Here is a 20,409-nt window from a genome sequence, read left to right as displayed (position 1 = left end):
CTGTGTCCAGAATCCAAGGATGTTGATACAGGCCAGGAAGAGGATGGCTGATCTGAAGACAGCTGTTAAGGCTAAAATACAGCCTTCTGTATTTGTTCAACTAGGCCTTCTGCAAAATGTCATAGAATTACATAGAATCTACAGTACAGAAATAACTCAACTGGGCTATGTGGGCATTTATTTCTTCCCTCTCCTGAATTTATCTAGCTTCCCCTTTAGTGCATCTATGTTGTTTGCCTTAACCACTCCTTGTGGTGGTGAGTTCTATATTCTTGCCACTCTGGGTAAAGAAGTTTCTCCTGAATTCCCTGTTAAATTTATTGGTGACTAGCTTATATTTATGGCCAGTAGTTTTGGTCTCCCACCAGTGGAAACATCTTTTCTACATCTATCTTGTCAAACTCATTGGGCAGAATTTTATGGCTGATGCATGGGTGGCGGAGCTCGCATGTCAGCGCTTAAAATGTCACGCAAGCTTCCCGACGTCAGCGCGCGGCATCGCGATATTTAGGCAGGTGGGCGCGCTATGAAATGCGATAAGCGCCCGACATTAATTAAAGGCCTTGTTAAGGCCTTTAAATCGGCAATTGAAGCCAATTTTGAGGAGCCCATGCGATCTTCTGCTCGGCGCCCGGGCCCAACGGGCAGGCGGGTAATTGATTTTTTAACAAACCTCATTCACGGGTGGGATATGTGGGCTCAGAGGGGTTGTTCGTGTTTTTTCTGAAGTATTTAATGCAGAAAGTGTTTTAAACTTGCCTGTGTGATTGTTAGTAGTTCAGATCGATTTCCAATAGCTTTCTCTGCACTTTGAAGCTTCAGCTCAGCAGTCTGCAGACAGTAATCTTTATCGGGCCTGCAGCTTTCCGGAGGCCTCCATTCAGCCTGCATATGGGTTCTGACATCTCCACTGGAGGCAGCTCCTCTGAGGAGGAAGGGAGGGATAGAATAAGGAGGAGGCCAGGAGTGGACAATGTGTCTCCAGGGGAGCAACCTTTGGGAGGCCAGGCACAGGCACAAGGGGCGCAGGGCCAAGAGGTTGTTCAAGGTGGAAGGGGCCTCGGAAGACGCCACTAGCCTGCTGCCAGGGTATACAGGTGGCGAAGCAGCTACCTCAATACAACTGAGGTGCAGTGCCAAAGGATGCTCCGTCTGTCAAGGGAGACAGTCAACTATATTTGTCAGATGATTGGCCCTGAGATCTCCCCTAACTGTGTGGTTGGACACCCCATGCCAGCGCCTCTGACGGTCATAGTTGCCCTCCACTTCTATGTATCTGGCTCCTTCCAGGGCTCGCTGAGAGATCTTTGCGGTATCTCCCAATCAGCTGTACACACTTGTGTCAAGCAGGTCATTGATGCTCTGTTCAGATGGGCATTGACCTTCATCCACTTACGCTGTGACCAGGCAAGTCAGATACAGTGATCCAGAGGTTTCACGGCCATTGCTGGCTTCCCCCGCGTCCAGGGTGCAATAGACTACTTACATGTGGCCATCAAGGCGCCAGCAGGTGAGTGCAGTGCCTTCGTCAACAGGAAGGGCTTCCACTCCATGAACGTGCAGATAGTGTGATCACAGGATGCTGATTCTGCAAGTTTGTGCAAAGTACCCAGGCGGCTCCCACGACGCCTACATCCTCAGATAGTCCCAGGTGCCGGCGCTCTTCAGTGCTCCGGCTCGGCTGGATGTTGGCTGGTGGGTGACAAGGGCTATCCCCTCAGAAGGTGGCTCATGACCCCTCTCCACCATCCAAGAACTGAAGCTGTGGAGCGCTACAATAGGAGCCACAGCACCACAAGGGCTGTGGTGGAGAGAGCCATCGGTCTTCTCAAGATGCGCTTCCGTTGCCTGGACTGCTTAGCACTCCAGTACCCCCCAGATCACGTCTCTGTGATAGTGGTAGCATGCTGCACTCTGCATAATCTTGTGCTGGAAAGGGGGGATGCAGTTGACAATAAAGACCTTGACACACTGGATGAGACTGCACATGATGAATCCAGTAGTGGCTCAGAGGATGAGGAAGCACAGGGCGGTGATGAGGGGCAGCACGCTGACCCACTATTACACCAAGGAGGCAGGGACACCCGGGACATTTTAATCCAATGAACCTGCAGCTAGCTCCACACACATGGATCAGCAGGACCAGCATTGCCTGGTGCTTCCACACATGGCACTTAGGTGCTACACCTTCCACCTCATCAGCTGCAACTAAGGGCTTAGTACAGAAACATCAATGTCCACTCAAACACTCATAATATGTCTGTGAAACATACAAATGCAGCACAAAGGAAACACCCTCAGCCATGGTCAGAAAAGCGGACAAAATAAAACACAAATGTTGCTCGGACATACATATAATTATATTTTCCCTAATCTAGGACCAACACAAAATCACCAGTGACAAACCCGTGGAGTGCCTAATGTGCCTTATGCTTACGTTTGTGGATGCTATGTCTAGGTGCCGCCCCATCGCTTGGAGTGGCTTGTGAGACAACCTGCTGACTCTGTTTTCCTGTTGGCCTTAATGACCTTGGCGGCCGTCCTCTGGCCCGTGGAGCCTGTGATGGCCCCGCCTGGGAGGAAGTGGCCAGTTCCAGAACTGGCACCTCACCAGTTGTTGCAGCCTCAACGGATGCAAAGGTCACTGGCAGAGGGGTGGAGGAGCTACTGCCCTTATCCGGAGCGCCCTGAGAGGAGCTCGCAGCGACGACAGGCAGCTGCTGCACTGATGTGAGGTCACATTGGATCTCCCTGCTCACCACAGATGGATGGGGACTGAGTGGCAACACTTGGTGCCCAGCACATCTCCCACATTGGGAATGACCACCTGCGGCCATTAGCGCTGTGAGGGCTTTCAGGTCAGAGCGTAACCCAATCAGAAGATTCTCAATCCGATTGAAGTCGCTCTCTATGGGAGTCGGCACTCTCTCAGTGGAGGAAGCATGAAGCTCTGTCCTGAGGTTCATGCCTTCACTGAGACTCTGCCTGGACTCCTCCACCACAGAGACCAACTGCAGCACACCCTCATGCAACCCTGCCAGATGCTCCCGTGCATCCTGCCGCTTGTCCTGCAGCTGCTGCATTGCTGACACCTCCAGAGGCACATCATCACTGCCAGACTCAGCATGTTCTTGGTCCCCTGCAGTCCTCTGGCAACTCTGTCCGTGCCATCTCCTCCAGCGATTGTGAAGTGCCCTCTCCACTGTGCCCTGGGACACTAGCCGACGTTATATTCCCCACCGAAGTGTTTGTTGTTGCGCTGGTGCCTGGCTCGCTGCAAGTTGCAAGTCTTGGCCCTCAGGTGTGGAGGGGGGCTCTGGACGTGTTGGTGGCGGCCATGAGGTGGTGATGCTGAAATTAACAACAAGGACAGTGCATCAGTTAACGTTCAGTCAGTAACACCTTTCATCCCTTTCCTCCCCAACCTCATAAGTTGCTCACCCATCAAGAACCTAAGGAGATGAACATTGATGGGGGTAAATAGTCAAGAGGAGGCCCAAACATTACATGCGCATACAGACAGGCTGGTCAGATGGCCTAAGGAATGCCATATGGAATATTATGTAGATAAGTGTTCGGTTAAGCACTTGGGCAAGACAAGCAAGGTACGGGAATACATGAGTAATGGTAGGACCGTGGGAAGTCACAGCGATTACAGGGACCTTGCAGGGCAGACCCGTTAAGGTAGCAGAACAGGAACATAAGGCGATTAACAAGGTCGAAGTCAGAAGTGCCTTTATTAGCCGAGGAATAGAATGTAGGAAAAGGGAGGTCATGTTGCAAGTGCAGAAAACGCTGTCGAGGCCATATCTACACTTCTGCTTTCAGTTGTGACCTGCGCTTCATGGGAGGGATGGAATTGGAGTGGGGAGATTGCAGAGGCTCCTCACCTAGATGCATGCTGGCCTGGAGAGTTAGAGTGATGAGGAAACATTGCATACATTTGCGACATTTGCCGTGTAGCACAGGAGATCGACAGGTCACATTATTGACCTTCATACCGTTATGAGGGGCATAGAACGGGTAGACAGAAGGCAACATTTCCCCTTGGCGCAGGGATGACTAACATGGTGGCATTTATTTAAGTTGAGTGCCATGAGGTTGACAGGTGAGGTGCTGAGGACCTTTTGGATAGAGTAATGTGGGACGCAATGGCTGAAAGGGTGGTGAAGGTACAAACCCTCCTAAGATGCAATAAGTCTTTGGATGTGCAGCAGCGATGCCATGGCATGTTAGGCCATGTGGAGAGTGGTCACAAATGGGATAAGGCGACTTTGGAATGTGCTAAAGATGCACATTCTCAAGGGGCTGAGGGACCTTTGTGTGTGACCCACACATCTGACTGTATCAGTCTGTGAATGAGCAGTGTTGCTGCATTAACGATTGCAGGAACCATCAGTGCTTTGGATGATGGGGAGACAGAGTGGATGGGACTGTGGCCCTCACATTCCTGTCCGCTGCACCCCAGCCTCACCGACACCTGCCGACCTGGCCGCCTGCCTCCTCCCCAGCTCCATGGCCTCCTCCTTATAGGTGGTGAGGCACTGCAGCATGGCGTGCCCACCACCAGTTCACTGCTGCTCCCTCATATTGTTCTTATTTTTTGCCTGCAGAACAAAGAAGAGCATTTATTGGGGCTGATCGCTCATGTACTCTGCATGCGCATGCCGCACCCCAACCACAGTGGCCCATCTGACGCCTCCAGCGGCTCTTGTCCACCATACTGGTGATCAGTCCCCAGAAGATAATATGGCTGGTCCCAACCCCCTACCCCAATGCACACCTTGGCCACATTTGGCATCCATCACTTTGAATACACACCGGTCTTAGCACCCATGGCAAGGAGGTGCAATTAGGTGTGGCGCCGAGGCCAGCAGATGGCTCTTAGCCACAACACCTTGAGGCTCCCCTTCCACCATCTCATCACAATCAATATGACATGTGTTGGAGTTCTGAGTATGTGTCTAGCTGCCTGCCCTGCAGGTTGCCCCCAGACTATTCAAATGCGACAAACGCCAACATATGCTGCAGGGAGAACCCATCTTCTCCTCAACCACTAAGGCTGATGTAAGCATGGTCACTATCTGTTTGCCCACCCAACATGCGCCAAATACCCAATGCAGTAACAACACTAAGACATGGGGGGCTGGGGGCCTCAAAGGCTAAGGCTACCTGTTGGGTCAAATGGCCAAGGCTGACATGGTACTCACCCTTCCAGAGCGCAATGAATCATTGAAGTGCTTGCGGCACTGTGCACCGCACAGCGTCATGGGAGCTAACAGCCTCCGCCACCTCCTGCCGCACCTGCCTGGTGACGTGGGGGGCCCTCCCCCTCCCATCCTCTGGAAACAAAACATCCCGATGGTTGGACACCTCTTCGAGGAGGACAGCAAGGCAGGCATCTGAGAATTGAGGGGTACAGTGGCCCCCCCCTGCTAGCCTATCCTGCAGCCTGCCCCCCTCCTCCTCCTCTGCCCTCAAATCTTGTGCTGCACCATGACTGGCTATGGTGAACCGCCTAAAGGAGGCTGCCTGGCCGTTCTTTATACAGATTGCCGGTTCCCCATTGGAACCAGCAGTCTGAACACGCCCGCTGCCGACTTAATTTTCCCTATGTAAACGGGAGTCGCAACCCCGATAGGTGGGCCTTAATTGGCCCGCCAGCGCAAAATGGCGGCACGGCCCGTTTTGGCGGCGGCGATCAGCTGCCCGCCTGCCGCTGTGTCGGTCGGGCCCGCCCGCCCATAAAGTGCAAAATTCAGCCCTTTCATAATTTTTAAGACCTATTATAGGGAATTAATGAGACTGAAATTTCGATAAATCTCCTGGACCTGATGATCCACATACCAGAATGCTGAGAGAGGTGGCTATAGAGATAGTGGATGCATTGGTGATCATTTTTCAAAGTTCTATAGATTCCGGAACAGTGCGTGTGGATTGGTAGGTAGTAAATGTAACCTCACTATTTAAGAAAGGAGAGAGTGAGAAAATGGGGAACTACAGACCTGTTAGCCTGACATCAGTAGGAGAGAAAATGCTAGAAGCTATTATAAAGGATGTGATAACTGAACACCTAGAAAATAATAGTAGAATTGTGCAGTGTCAACATGGATTTAGGAACGAGAAATCATGTATGACAAACCTGTTGGAGTTTTTTGAGGATGTTACTAGCAGGATATTAAGGGAGAACCAGTGGATGTGGTGTATTTTGATTTTCAAAAGGCTTTCGATAAGGCCCCACACAAGCAAAATTAGGGGACATGGGATCGGGGATTACATACAGGCATGTATTGAGGATGGGTTAATGGACAGAAAACAGAGTAGGGATAAACGAATCATTCTCAGGTTGGCAGGCTGTGACTAGTGGGGTATTCACAATCTATATCAATGACTTGGATGTGGGGACCAAATGTAATATTTCCAAGTTTGTTGATGACACAAATCTTGATGGGAATCTGAGTTATGAGGAGGATGCAAAGAGGCTTCAAGGGGATTTAGACAGGCTAGTGAGTGGGCAAAAAAATGGCAGTTAGAATATAATCTGGAAAAATGTGAAGTTATCCACATTGGTAGGAAAAAGAGAAATGCAGAGTATTGCTTAAACGGGGAAAGATTGGGAAGAGTTAATGTCCAAAGGGACCTGGGTGTTCTTGTTCAGAAGTCACTGAAAGCTAACATGCAGGTGCACTAAGCACTTTGGAAGGCAAATGGTATGTTAGCCTTTATTGCAAGGGGATTTGAGGACAGGAATAAGGAAGTCTCGCTGTAATTGTATAGAGCCTTGGTGAGACTACACCTGGAGTATTGTGTGCAGTTTTGGTCTCCTGACTTATGGAAAGATATATTAGTGATAGAGGGAATGCAACGAAGGTTCACCAGACTAATCCCTGGGATGGTGGGATTGTCCTCTGAGGAGAGATTGAGGAGACTCGGCCTGTGTTCTCTAGAATTTAGAAAAATGAGAGGTGGCCTCATTGAAGCATACAAAATTCTTACAGGGCTCGACAAGGTGGATGCAAGAAGGATATTTCCCATGGTTGTGGGTGTCTAGAACCAGAGGAGACAGTCTCAGAATAAGAGATAGGCCATTTAGGACCGAGATGAGGAATTTCTTCAGTCAGAAGTCCAGCACTATATATGTGACATAATAAATGCTTAATTTGCCCTTTCTTCCTATTGTCGGGTTGTGAAATGACTTCTAAATACCCATGTATACTCTTTAGGTGCTCATTCATGCTTCTTGTGTACAAATAGAAAATCAATATTAAATTATTTGAATATATACAACTAAGGCATAACAGAAATTTGATGTACTGCAGCTTTTCCCTCACTGCTGACCCATGCTGAGTTTGAAAATGTTTTTAAGAATTTAGTGTCATAAGTCATTGTTTCAAATATTTATACTGACTGTTCGTGCTAATACTCTGTTAGCACAGGAGGAGCCTGGGATATAGATATCAATAACAAACTTGACAATGTATTTGGTGGAAAGCCAGCATTGATGGAGAATTTGGAACTAAAAGTGTTAAATTAAATCTTATGCTACAGATAAAGGGAATCCTTATTGGATTACATTAGACAAGTTTATTTTCCATAGCTGCACATTGATTAGTAAAGAATGAAAAGGATGCATTGGAATATGCTTCAGTTGCAGCATCTTTAAATTTGTATTAAGGTGTCTTTTGAGTTAGCTGGCTTAAGAAATTTGGCTAATGCCTTATAAAGAATTCTGGTCTCTGTCTTCCTGACATATTCTTGGGCACTGGATATCTAAAATTGCTCTTGGTGGAAAGAAACTCAGGAGCATTCTTCGCTTTCCATGTCGGCAGTATAAAGGCAGTATTTTCCATTTTCATTAAATAAAATCTACTACCCTAAAAAAACTCTTGGACTTCCTGATAGTTCAATAGATAATGCAATAGGGGATACAGCTATATAAGGAAATGTAGAGCTACACAACCAGGAAAATCCTAGTTCTGAACTTTGGTTTGTTTCAAGATAGCCAATCTTTGGGAGGTAGGTGCAGTATTAGATGTGTCTTGGGTCCATCCATTAAGGTGCAAGAACTGTTTCCTGTTTAAATTCTCCCAGAGGTGGGCAGGGGACATGCCACACAGGAAGCCCAAAAGCAAACCCTGTCGGAGTTACTTGCAGGCTCCTGGGGTGGGGTGGATCCCTTGGTCTAGAGCACCTAAGACCTAATTGAGGAACCTGGCATCAGGAAGGGGAAGGGCCCACTAGAGCCACCCTGCTGCCGTTACTGAAACTGAGGAACGAACTGCAGCACTGACTAGGATGGAGCCAAGGGTTTTGAAGGTGGAGGTGAGAGAAGGAAGTTGATTTACTGTGCATTTGACCAGCATTTATCAGAATGGGAAATCTAACGTTTTAGGATAATGAAAACATATGGTGACTCTGAGGCTGCTGTATTTGCTTCTGTAGAAAATGGGAGCATAGTGATCCAAAGATTTTCATAATCGAGCTCAATTCCTACATAAGTATCAATGACCTTTTCCGAAATAGCCCCTCTAAATGTAGCTTAATTATTTGATTTGAAAATTCTTAATTGTTATTGTACTTTATTATTCAGATGTTATTATTATGTTAATAGTAAGCATATAATAAATATTTCCACTCATTATTTCAGAACAAAATCTGTATCTGTGGTATTACCAACCTTGCATTAAGTATATAAGGAGTTTCTGGTGGTTGGAATGATGTCTGGTTTCATACAGTTTCACTTCAAATTTCATTAATTGAGCTGTGTTTGTAGATTGTTCTTCATATTTGAAGATTACTGAGAATGCAGGCATTCTCCTTAGTCAATTGAGGTGTTCTAAAGCAAAGAATATTTACAGCTTTCAAACTTGGCTATTTATTAAGTAGACTGCATTATTGTTGGTACTTTATTTACACTACAGGCCAACATTTGCGAAACCAAACTTTCCAGAAGACATTAATTATGAATCATTTTTTTTACTTGTTACATAGACTCAACAACTTATTTTGTAGATTGAGTTATGTATCTAAGTGTAACTTTATTGTTAAAAAGTAAATGTTATTGTGCTTGCTGACAAATTAAGGTAGAGATAGAAGAGTTCATTTCATATTATTAAATCAGAGATTGTAATAAAATGCAAACAGGTATTAAAATAACTTATTTTCCTTTTTCTTAGATGTGGATGAATGTATATTTAATAATGGTGGTTGCCAACACACCTGTGTAAATACAGTGGGTAGTTATGAGTGTCGGTGTAGAAATGGATTCTTTCTGAGTGACAACCAGCACACCTGTATTCATCGTTCAGAAGGTATGTTCAGTACAAAACTAGGATTTCCCTTGTAGCAACATTCATTCTTTGTCATTGTAATTGAAAATTGTACACATATGTAACCATTTTACTCAATTTACTTAATAAAAATTAGGACTACTGAATATTATTCAGGTGGGCAATAACAATAGGAGTTCCTTTGCTTAGTTGTTTCATGGTTCTGTTTTATGGAAATTTCTAGTTACTATAGTATTGGAAAGCAATTGATTAAAATACATGTATGTACAAACTGAATAAACCTTATGAACTTCTGTATTGTGATATATTGCTAAAAAGTTGATAATAGTTGTCTGACGGGTGAACATTCTCACAATCCTAGCCTCCAACTGCTTTTTCGCAACTTTTCTTGTCTGTCAGCAATTCATTAATATGAATGAAGTTGTTGTGCCTCTGTTTTTGCTCCACAAACTACACCTATGTTATCTTATGTGTTGCTTCTCCTCTTTTTATTATTAAAATCAGACTTATATCAATTATTTTCCTTTCCCAACAACTCAAAACTATGGAACTCCTTATGTCCTCTCCTCCTACATGGGTTCTAAACCAATATTAACTCTGACCTAATATCACTGCTTGATGATTCCTACTTGTTGCAAGGTTAGTGGTTTCCTGCCTTGGCCCTTTTCCCTTAAGTTTCTTATCTTATTAGAAAAAAGGAGTAAACACATCTCAAAACATGAATGCTTGTATAATTAGGATGGTACTAGATGGGTGCAAATTCAAACATAAAATCAACTTTTTAACAATAGTTTATTTTAAAAAAATTGTTTTCTGTCGATTTTTCTCTTTCTCCTTGTTTCCTGGAACCATTGACCTCTTGCTGGGAGACAGTCCAATGGGACTAAGTTACTTTCCAGTACTGCACCTAACATGCAGGGCATTCATATGTTGCCCAACTATTTGGCTGGCTGGAGCATCATAGCTGAACCTGTTCCTGTCCTTAACACAGATGCATGCACACTTCTAGCAGGGGTCACTGGATAACAACCATATGAGTACAGACTTTGGTCAAATTTTCTCATCCTTAACCATTGGTCCTGGTCAATTGTAGCACTCTTATAGTGATAAGTCTTATATCAGTTGGTTTGATGGACTAATTTGGCACTGAAAAATTAATTGAACTATCGAGGAGCTCAAAAATACCTCTGATGCCATATTAAGATAGATGGTGGACAGCTGTATTCTGCCCTTTTCATTCCAACATAGAAAAATAACTGACTTTGTTGAGTACCACAAATATAGCATTTAGGAAGATTTCAAAATTACTACCTTTGTGAGAAATATTGTGTAGGATGTATACTATTCTGGCCAATTAACATCTCAAAATGATATAAATGAGAGATCAGAATTTGGTTCTGACTCCACTTAACACTCATATGCCCTTGATAGTGGCATAAGCAGTAACTTTGCTTAATTTGTCCAAACCATTTTGCATTCCAATAAGTATGTTTTAACACAATGTTCTATGTTTTAGAATATACCAGAGACCACTTTGAGGCAGTAATTCTATATCCAACTATAAATGCTCAGATTCCAACATTTTGTCAAAAAGGGGAAAGAATGAACATGGATTGGGCTGTGTTGTTATTGATATTAAATTCTTGTGTATAGCTCCATCTTCTAATATTTCAGTCAAATCCTAAAGGGATCTATGTTTCATTTGAAAGGATTTCAATTTTCAAAGAATTGATATTTTATTTCACCCTGGTTATACATTTCAAACTTAAGTAAAAAGACTTTTATGGTGAAAAATACTGCTTTCAGTTTTAAATATAAAAGGACATTTTATAGAAAAGGACAGTGTTTGGTGGATCACTAAACCAATGTATTCATTTGCAGTGGATCAACTAGTGAGAAAACTTACGAATCCAAAACCCTTTCTTGGAAATTGAACACACTGAGTATTACTGAAAAAAGAAATATGCTGTTGAAGCTTTTCATCTTGCATACATCAGGACAGATTTGCAAGAATACCAGTTATAAAGGGAACAACAATTTATACTGTATGAAAAGAGAGTGCTGATTGGCTGGCAAGTTGGTAAGATTATTAGTCAGGCTCACTGTGTGGCTTACTTATGCATGTTCGAAACTAGATGTATTCACACACAAGTCCCTGTCCTTTGCAGAAAGAAGGAGCATGTCCACACATTGCGTCTTGTTTAATTAAATAAAAGCTTGGGGTTCAGCCATTACCCTTGGCAAAGCCTTGACCAATCAGAGCCTGCCTAGTTTGAATTTAAACAAAAGCTTGATAATTAGCTGTCCCCTGGTGTATCCTCCATGACAATGCCTCTACCAATCAGAGTCTCCTTGCCAACCAAGCAGCACTCTCTTCTCATGCAGTATAAATTGTTGGTCCCTTTAGATTTGGTGTTCTTGTGAATCTGTCTGATGATTGCAAGATGAAAAGCTTCAACAGCATGTCTCTTTTTCAGCAATACTCAAGTTCTGTACTACGAAATGTCTGTGAGAAGAAAGCGTAAGACCTAAGCCTTTTCCCTGTTTGTGGTCCAAAATATTTTTCTCAATGTCAGCTTAGCTCTATTCACTGATTCACTCCACTTAGTCCCAGCTGAATGATGCACATGGAAAATGAGAAGTGAAGTAATTGATAGGATAAACATAATCTAACATACTCCTATATCAGTGTTTGCTTAATCAGTTTGATAGGCCTGTCGTGGTGTAAAATATTCTTCAAGCTGATTTGTACTTGTAAAAATGCTTCTTCTGGTGCCTTTGAAGTGACAGATTTGATTGGTGGGGCCAGTAGCCTGGGTAGGAAGCAACACTTTGGGGTTTGGGGCCCTGTTGGTGATAAATGGAAATGGGCTGATGTGTTAACTTGCTGACATAAGGGAAATGTGCTGAAAGAAAATAAATTAAACCCACTCAAGTGCTGATTCTGCATCTATGAAGCTTTACTAGAGTAACTGAAGATTACTCTGTTTATCAGTCCTGTTGGCTCAGATACCTCATATATCCAACAGAGAAATAAGCTTTTCTCGTTTGTAAGCAATCTCTTCCTAATTCATTAGACTTTAAGTGTTCCTGGTTTACTACTGAATATTACAGTTTCAACTGTGTAGTTTCAAAGTGTTGCCCTCTGTATTAAGGTTAGGTTTGCCTCTGCTATTTATGTTGTGATATGGAAGATTATGATGTGCAGACTCTTAATCATTGATTATTGATGAAAGCAGCAGAATATGATTTGTTACTGAATTCTGCTCACAGGTGCACTTCTGTTTTATGCAATTTTTCATCCTTCTTAACAAAATCCTAACAGCAACAACCTATAATTCAAGCAGCTAAAAAAAACTCTGCCTTACCTTATTTCCCCATTGAGCTTGAGAATTACATTTAACATTTTAAACTACAAATTTTTTTTCCAAAAGACCTGTTGTCCCATGTTCAACATGCAGCAAGGTAGATAGGAATAACAAGTTAATTATCTTGGATAAAATACACATTTAATATGACTAAGTATCGAACAATATGATATTACAAGTGAAAAGGAACTGTTAATCATGGTTGGACCTGAATAGGACTGCAGTGGGGTATCTTCTGATGCAAATAGCATTTTTAAATGTAATTGATGACGATGAAAGCATAGTGCCATTATGGCACAGAAGGACGATGTCATGCCCGCTGTCTGTAGAGTAATCCAGTCAGTCCCATTTTCCCCATTATCTCCATAGGCCTGCAGGTTTATTTCCCTCATGAGCCTATCCAATTTCCTTTTGAAATCACTGTTCTTCTCTGCTTCCAACATCTTTTTAAGCAGCAGTGTGGTGACTAGAATTGGATGCAATACTCTATATAGAGACAAACCACTTGTATCAACTGTTCCCCCAACCTTCTGCATTAGACATTTTTGTCCCTTTACCATTGCCTGAAATTAGTCAATTCAATAAAAAATAATAAAAGCAGAACAAACATTTCAGAGATTATGTTTGCAGAATGTATTGGATTTCAATGTAATGGAATTTTCTACCCACCTGCGTTTCTGGTGTCAATTTGACTGATAGAAATAAAGCATAATAATGAGTCTAATAAACTACAGCTGCAATTGAATTGGAGGGTTAATCCAGACGAGAATACTATGAGATAAATATAAACATGAACAGTGGCAGAAGGAGATCAAAGTAAGTTTTTAAAAAATGGTAATTTTAGAATCTATCCGAAAGCCCACTAGGTAAATTCATGGTCTGGTGTGGTGAGAAGACATATATACAAGTAAGGTTCCAGGTTTGATCTGTGCTGTATGCCGAGTCAGATAACCTCAACAGGAATAGCAGTAAGGCCATCTGGTCTCAATGCCCTTGGGCTAGGGAGAAGAAAAAATCAGACAGCTTCCCACTTCTGATTATCCATTGATCTGTGCTGGAAGGAGTGTGCAGGCAGTCTGGTTTCTCTTTTACCTTCCACCCCTCTCCCCACACTCCCCAACCCGCCCCCATACACATCCCCAAACCCTCTTCAACCTTTCCTATGACTCACCTCCTATGAGGATAGGAATGAATTACGCAGTGATGCTCCCACAATGTTGATAGTGATTTGCAGCAGCAACAATGTGGTTGTTTTATTTTTCTGAAACAGGTAAGACTGTCTAACTTCAGATGAGTTCATATAACGTGCTTGATATTTGAGTTTGTTAAATGTCATACATCACTGGCGTAAACAGGTCAGTTTTGTATACTGACAATAAACTGGAAGTGCAATTTATGAACGAATTAGACTGAGTTTGACACCTATTTTCCCTGCTAAGAGTGATACACAAATGTGTGTAGGTTGGGGGGCAGGAAGCAGTCTGAGCTACATTGATTTACAGGATTCTGAGAGGTGTTTTCAGCAACGTGTTTTAAATTAATGAATTCTACTAAAGAGATTCTCGGTATATAAAATGAGCATACACTTGACTTTTTCATTTATTGTAATCTACTGGCTTCTTGGCTCCTTTTCTCACAACTCAAACTACACAACTGGTCTAAACACACAATGGTGCTTTAAACCCTACAGAAATCACAGAGACCCTCCATTCAACTGCCTCTGCATCTCCCCTTCCTCTTGCAAACCAAATTAAATTCTGCTCACCCCCAATTCCCTTCACCCTAACCTTGAATCCCCATCTCTCTCTGGTTTCTCTTTTACCTTCCACCCCTCTCCCCCCACTCCCCACCCCACCCCCATACACATCCCCAGACCCTCTTCAAACTTTCCTATGACTCACCTCCTCCTCTCTCAATGCCATTTCCATTAAACTACTGACCACTGAACTTCTCTTTCTGGATCTCACATTAGCTATCATTGTAAATCATTCTTTCCTTTCTGGTACTGTTCAAAACTGTGGCCATCTCTCCTCAAAAAAACCCACTTTTGATCCCACTGTTATTGCAAGCTACCATGTCACCTATAAATTTCTTCTGCCTTTAGTTAACAGACTCAATACTTTGGAATTTTTTCTCTAAAACTCTGCATCTCCCACTCATTTTTTAAGGCCCTCCTCTTTGACCATGGTTTTGGGTACTTCTTCTAAAATCTCCTTCTTTAGCTCAGACATCAGCTGTTCTTCCTTGTGCATTTGGGAAGTGCCTTAAATGTTTTTTAGAAAGTGGAAAGCAAATTGTAGGAGCAAAAATAAATTTTATTTATTATAAAGTGGCAGAGAGTGATGTCCCGTAAGTTTTCATATTGAGGCCCCTTTTTACTTAAATGATTTGAAGTTAGGAACTGACATTTTCTGATTACAAAAATTTGGGCAGGAAAATTGTCACAATCTTGCCTTGTTACTGTGAAATTTACGGCAACATTGAACATTATGCCATCACTTTTAACATTTGTCACACTGGTCAGATTTCAGTCCACTAATGTCAGAGCTGGACTGGAAGCATCAGCCTGAGAGATTGCAACAATTTTACCTAGTATTCTATCAAGAACTTTCTAAACTGCAGGTCTCAAAAATTTCAGCTCGCCGTTGATTATGAGAAAATAGTCATGCAGGTAACTGCATTCCAGGAATAGCCACAACCTTGTGTCCTTTCTTACACGTGAAATCTAGGGCAAAATTTTTTAGCTGACCAGGCAGGCGTGTGCCCAACCTGCTCAAGTGTAAAATGATGTGTGTTGACAACAGGCGAGCATCCCAACATCAACGCATAGACGCACCATATTTCATTTGGCGGGCGTGCACTGGAGTCGGCAGCATGCCCGCTAACATTTAAAAGGCCTGTTAAGGCCTTTAAAGGATCAATTAAATAGAATTTTATGCTGCCTGTCCTTACTGCCTTACAGTTGGCGGGCAGGCAAAAAGGCCAAGCGGCCTTTGCACTTTTTAGGAAACCTCATCCACGGGTGGGATGAGGTTTCTTAAAGCAAATAAAAATTAAAAAATTAAAATTTAATTAATAACATGTCCCTGCTCATGTGACAGAGCTCACACTCCCCCACCACCCCACCCGCCTGTACAGGCAGCGCTGAGCGAATTAAAGCCCACCCAGCGGGAAATCACCTTCCAGCCTCGATTGTGCGGTGGTTGGCTTCCCTACTGCCTCTGCCTGCCCCCACTGAGCCTGCCTGACAAGGGTGAAATTCTGCAACTGATATTTTTTAAGATGATGTCACTCAAGGAGCAGCATTAGACAAGTAATAAGAGGGAGCCAAGGATAAATCCTTGCGGGGGGATCTGGAGGTGACTGTGTGGGAGTGGGAAGAGAAGGTGTTGCAGGTGACCCCCTGGCTGTGACTGGATTGTTAAGAACGGGACCAGGTGAGTGCAATCCCATCCAGCTGGACAATAAGGGAGAGGCTTTGGAGCAGGTAAGTTAGATGGATGGCCCTAGCTCTCTCTCTTCCTCTTGCTGCTTCTCTGCTGTCACTGCCACCTGCTGCTGCTGACCCTTGCTGGGTGTTTCACCAAGTGCTGGCTCTTGTTACACTCTGTCTGATTGTTCCAAATTGAATGTTTCTGTGCCTGGTTGCTTGTGTTCTTTTCTTTGTGCTAGTGCTCGTGTGCAGTGTGCGTAGGGCTGCTCATGTAATGGTCCAGCTCATCTCACATAGCAGTGATTCATCGTGGGAGACATCTAAATGAGGAGAAATGGGATATGTGCCACTATGGGCTATTTGGCAAAATGATGTGCAAATAAGGTCATTATGGTGTCATGTTACTGATGTATCTGCATGTGACTTAAAAGCTCTTTTGAAGACTAAATTGTTGAAGAGAACACTTGCTCTGTTGGACTGTAAAGAAGCCATCATGCACTAGCACAGAAAAAAAACACAGCACGCAGGCAATTTGGAGCAGTCAGGTAGAGTGTAACAAGAGCCAGCATTGGCCAATAATTTGGTTAGTGCAGGTTGCCTGGACTGCCACCAGTGTGGGTTCTCTCCCAATGAACATAGAATAACTAGACATTTTAAGGGTACATACATTTAACATAAGTGACACCTCCATGACCATTCATCTGGTGCAGTAGGATGAGCATATTCATGCAAGCAGTTTGAGGAACCATAGTGACTTTGTGACAGAATGTGCAAGCAATCTGTGAAATATAGAAAGCCTTTCTCTTTGGCCATTCCAAATTGAAGCTTGTAACTTTACAGCCATAGTAGCTTTGGAAGGACAGATTAGAAGAGGAATGCTGCACTGTCCAGGCTGCATTACTAATATGGCACCGTGTTCCAGGTCCACTGTTTATTGTCCCTAGGCAGTCCCTTCCTTTGCATGTATACCCTCTGGTCAACCTGATCATTTTCCTTTTCATTAGTCCAGAGGACATTTTCGTGTTTGCTACACAACCTCTGGACACAGAAGAGTACACTCTGCCCACCTTCTATTGTGTTTGGTGCGCTTTTCATTGGAGCATTCCCTACACCATCAGAAATGGCCATCTTCTGGTGTACACTTCCCTAGAAGCACATCCACATTTTGCGTAGATTAGTTCTCTCACTTGCTGCAGCATATCACCTTAGCTCCTAGAGGTCAGGCTCCAGAAAAAGCTAAGAGCTACTGAATTCCTTATTCCCCAGCCATTTAATGAACATGGAACTTCCTTTTGTGATGTCATATTATGTGCATCTTAGATCCAGATCCAACTGCAGAGGGCATTTCCAGCATTTGCAAACCACTGCAAAAACAGATTCCAGGAGGATGCAGTGAGGACTCTTCATAGATCTTCACATTGCCTCTGTAAATGTCTGACTCCTGTCTGGCTGAGGGCAGCTCGCTTGCACACTGTGATCAGGGTCATATCATGGAGTCGCAGCCGTGAAACTTTAAATGCACCAGATCCTTTGTCAGCCTTCAGCACCTGACCCCTTCAGGAGCACAGCATCACTGGTCACAGATGCTGGAGAGATGGGAGGCCAGCCCCACCTTAAAGATGCTGAGAGCACACAGAGAGAATGACGGATCTCTGGGGCTGCTGCCCATGACATTCTGGAAGCATTGACAAGCACCATTGAGGCACAGGCATCACTAATGTGTCCAGTGAGGCTGGATCATTTCTTTGGTCTGAAGGTTACACACTGCGCAGGGAAGAGGCCCTGAACTGAGACACCTGCCTTTATCTTGTGCAGGAACCAAGGTTTCACATCTGAGTGGCACGAGCACTGCTCATCAGGACAATAGCCATAAGCAAGGAGACATTCTTGGAAGTTTATTTACCATAGTGAACATTATGTACAATTGATTAACACCCATGCCCAGGCTGTGCAACTACATGCACTTAACCTTTTTAACTCTGCAGCTACGTCTTGGTGCTCCCCTGACATCCACAGCAGAGGTGGAGGCAGCCTGCTGACTGTGACACCCTGTCTGTGATGACTTTGGTGGGCGTCCTCTAGAGGGTCCTGGCCTGCTTTGGGTGTCCTGCTGTGGCCAGCTGCATCCTCCTCAGCCTGTGGAGCTGGAACTGAGGGGGTCACAGGAAGAGAAGAATTGGATTGGCCGGAAATTCCCGGAGTCATCTGGGTAGATGGCCCCAGGGTGCTGAGCTGTTGGTGGCCCTCCCTATGGGTGTCCAATGGCCCCTGGCAGACGCCTTGAAGAGAAGGGGAAGCTGGAGTGAGAACGAGCTGCCGCACTTCCCTCTTGCATTGACACTGTTGGAGGTCAGCGATGGAGTTTAGCCCACGCAGCAGTACAGGACCGATGCCCTGGAACAGGGTCTCCATGATGGCTGCCATTCTGCCAGCGTTGACCTCAGTGCGTCAGCATGCTGGCACTATCGCCTCAGAGTGAAAGCAGATGGACTCCTCCATCATGCCTTGCAAACTGAAGAGTGCACCAGACATCCCTATCTGATGTTCCTGTGATTGTCTTTGCAGCTCCACCAACTGATTGAGGACTGAGTCCAGAGGCTTATCATCTGACTCGGACTCAGCAGATTACTTGCCTCCAGCAGTCCCCCAAATGCCGGCGACCAAGGATATCCCTGCCTCCGCCTACTATGGAACAGTTTGTTTGCTGTGCTCACCAGATTGTGATTCCGAGGCTACTCTAATGTTATGGTATTTGCCAGCCTGACCAAATACACAAGGGAAACTTGGCTGCACTATCACAACGATTTTGCAATTTGCATTTATCACGAGAAGGCTTGTGCACTGAGTCCACTACCACCTTTAGAGATTTTAAAGATTAAATTAAAACATTTATTAACAAAAGAAGGAAACACTTAAACACACACACAAGATTACAGTTACACAGTTATAACAGTTCCCAAAATTTCTACTTAACCAGTCTCCCAACTACATGCCCCTTTTAAGGCAACAGTCCAAACAGATTCCAAATTTATAAAGTTATCCAGAAATATTACCACAGGCACCCACTGGACAATGGAATTCCAAGGGCTTGTAACACAACTTCAGTTACTGGAACAGCAAACTTCTGCAGGGCGGTTAGAGTCTTTTTCCCAAATCTGTTTCATGCAGTCACCTTTCAAGATCTCATGTGGCCACACCTCACACAGCCTTCCATCCTTCTTTAAATATATTTTTCACTTTTAGACCTATAAATCCCATTGTTTCAACTTGTCTTTAGAAGTTACTTTTCCCAGAATATAAAAATCTTTCATGTTACCATTATGGCCAGCACTTTTGGGAAAAATCAACATAATAACCTTGCCTTATTTACTTTGCCATTTGTAAATATTTTCCATAAGTACTTCTCCACTTATCTAAAAATGCAAATTTCATTCATACCACCTCTGCTGACCTCACCCTTTACTCATTTCCATTTCCAATGCCTGTTTTACACCTAACTTGTTTGATCATTTAAACGTTGCAGCCTAATCATCTCCAGTTTAATTAAACTAGCCTCACACACAGAACCATACACACATATAGAACCATACACACACACCAACATAAACCTGCTTTAAAGTATTCCACAGTACTTTCAGGAAAAATATGATAGTTCCTTGACACTACTTCTAGGTGTGTGTCACTACGCTGGTGGAGGGTGTCGGTCTGTGCCGTGGTGAGTCTTCAACATTACTGCCCTCAGGGTCCTCATCTGAGGTGTTCTTGGCACTGGTGTCAGGATCAAGTTTGCCTGAGGGCATGCCAGATGCGCTTCGGACAGAAACTAGAGATTATTAGTGCTTGGCACGCGTTGAACACAGAACATTGGACTCAGAGTAGCGTTGAGAGAGGGATCATGTGGTGCGGGATACTCACGTGGGTGTTTAACACCGGCCTCCTGTCACTGCAGGAATGGTCCATGTCCTCTCCAGTCAGCTCCAACACGCCACTCTCAAACAGAGTGACTCTGCACTCCACCCTGGATGTGGGGCCTCTTCGGTTGATTGTGCACGATTCTGTCCTGCATTAAGACAGTTGGAGAGAGAGTGTGAGCAAGGTGCATGCCAGGTCAAATGAGAAGAATGCCAGGCATGCGTGCGCAAGTGGAGCCATGGATGGGATAAGGAGGCTATCTCCAGAGGAGATGAGGCCTGATGGAGATGTGAGAGTGTGTGTGAGTGGTGATGTCCCTTGAGCTGGCAGTGAGTGGGATGCCAGTGAATGTATGATGGGCTTGTGAGCGGATGAATTGAGATTGATGAGATGGTTGACTTACCCT

General features: G+C 44.1%; 1 protein-coding gene across 1 annotated transcript in view; it reads left to right on the top strand.

Annotated features, from left to right (window-relative positions):
- Positions 1–20,409, top strand: part of scube2 (signal peptide, CUB domain, EGF-like 2) — a 219,743-nt gene that overhangs the window by 19,557 nt on the left and 179,777 nt on the right. The window contains exon 4 of the mRNA XM_041197877.1: positions 9,177–9,311. Coding sequence (XP_041053811.1) covers positions 9,177–9,311 — 135 coding nt within the window. The remainder of the gene's footprint in view (positions 1–9,176; positions 9,312–20,409) is intronic.

This window comes from Carcharodon carcharias, chromosome 10 (assembly GCF_017639515.1).
Source record: "Carcharodon carcharias isolate sCarCar2 chromosome 10, sCarCar2.pri, whole genome shotgun sequence".
In the NCBI taxonomy this organism is placed as follows: domain Eukaryota; kingdom Metazoa; phylum Chordata; class Chondrichthyes; order Lamniformes; family Lamnidae; genus Carcharodon; species Carcharodon carcharias.
The sequence above is the reverse complement of the archived record's forward strand: the minus strand, read 5'-3'. Positions and strand labels throughout refer to the sequence as shown.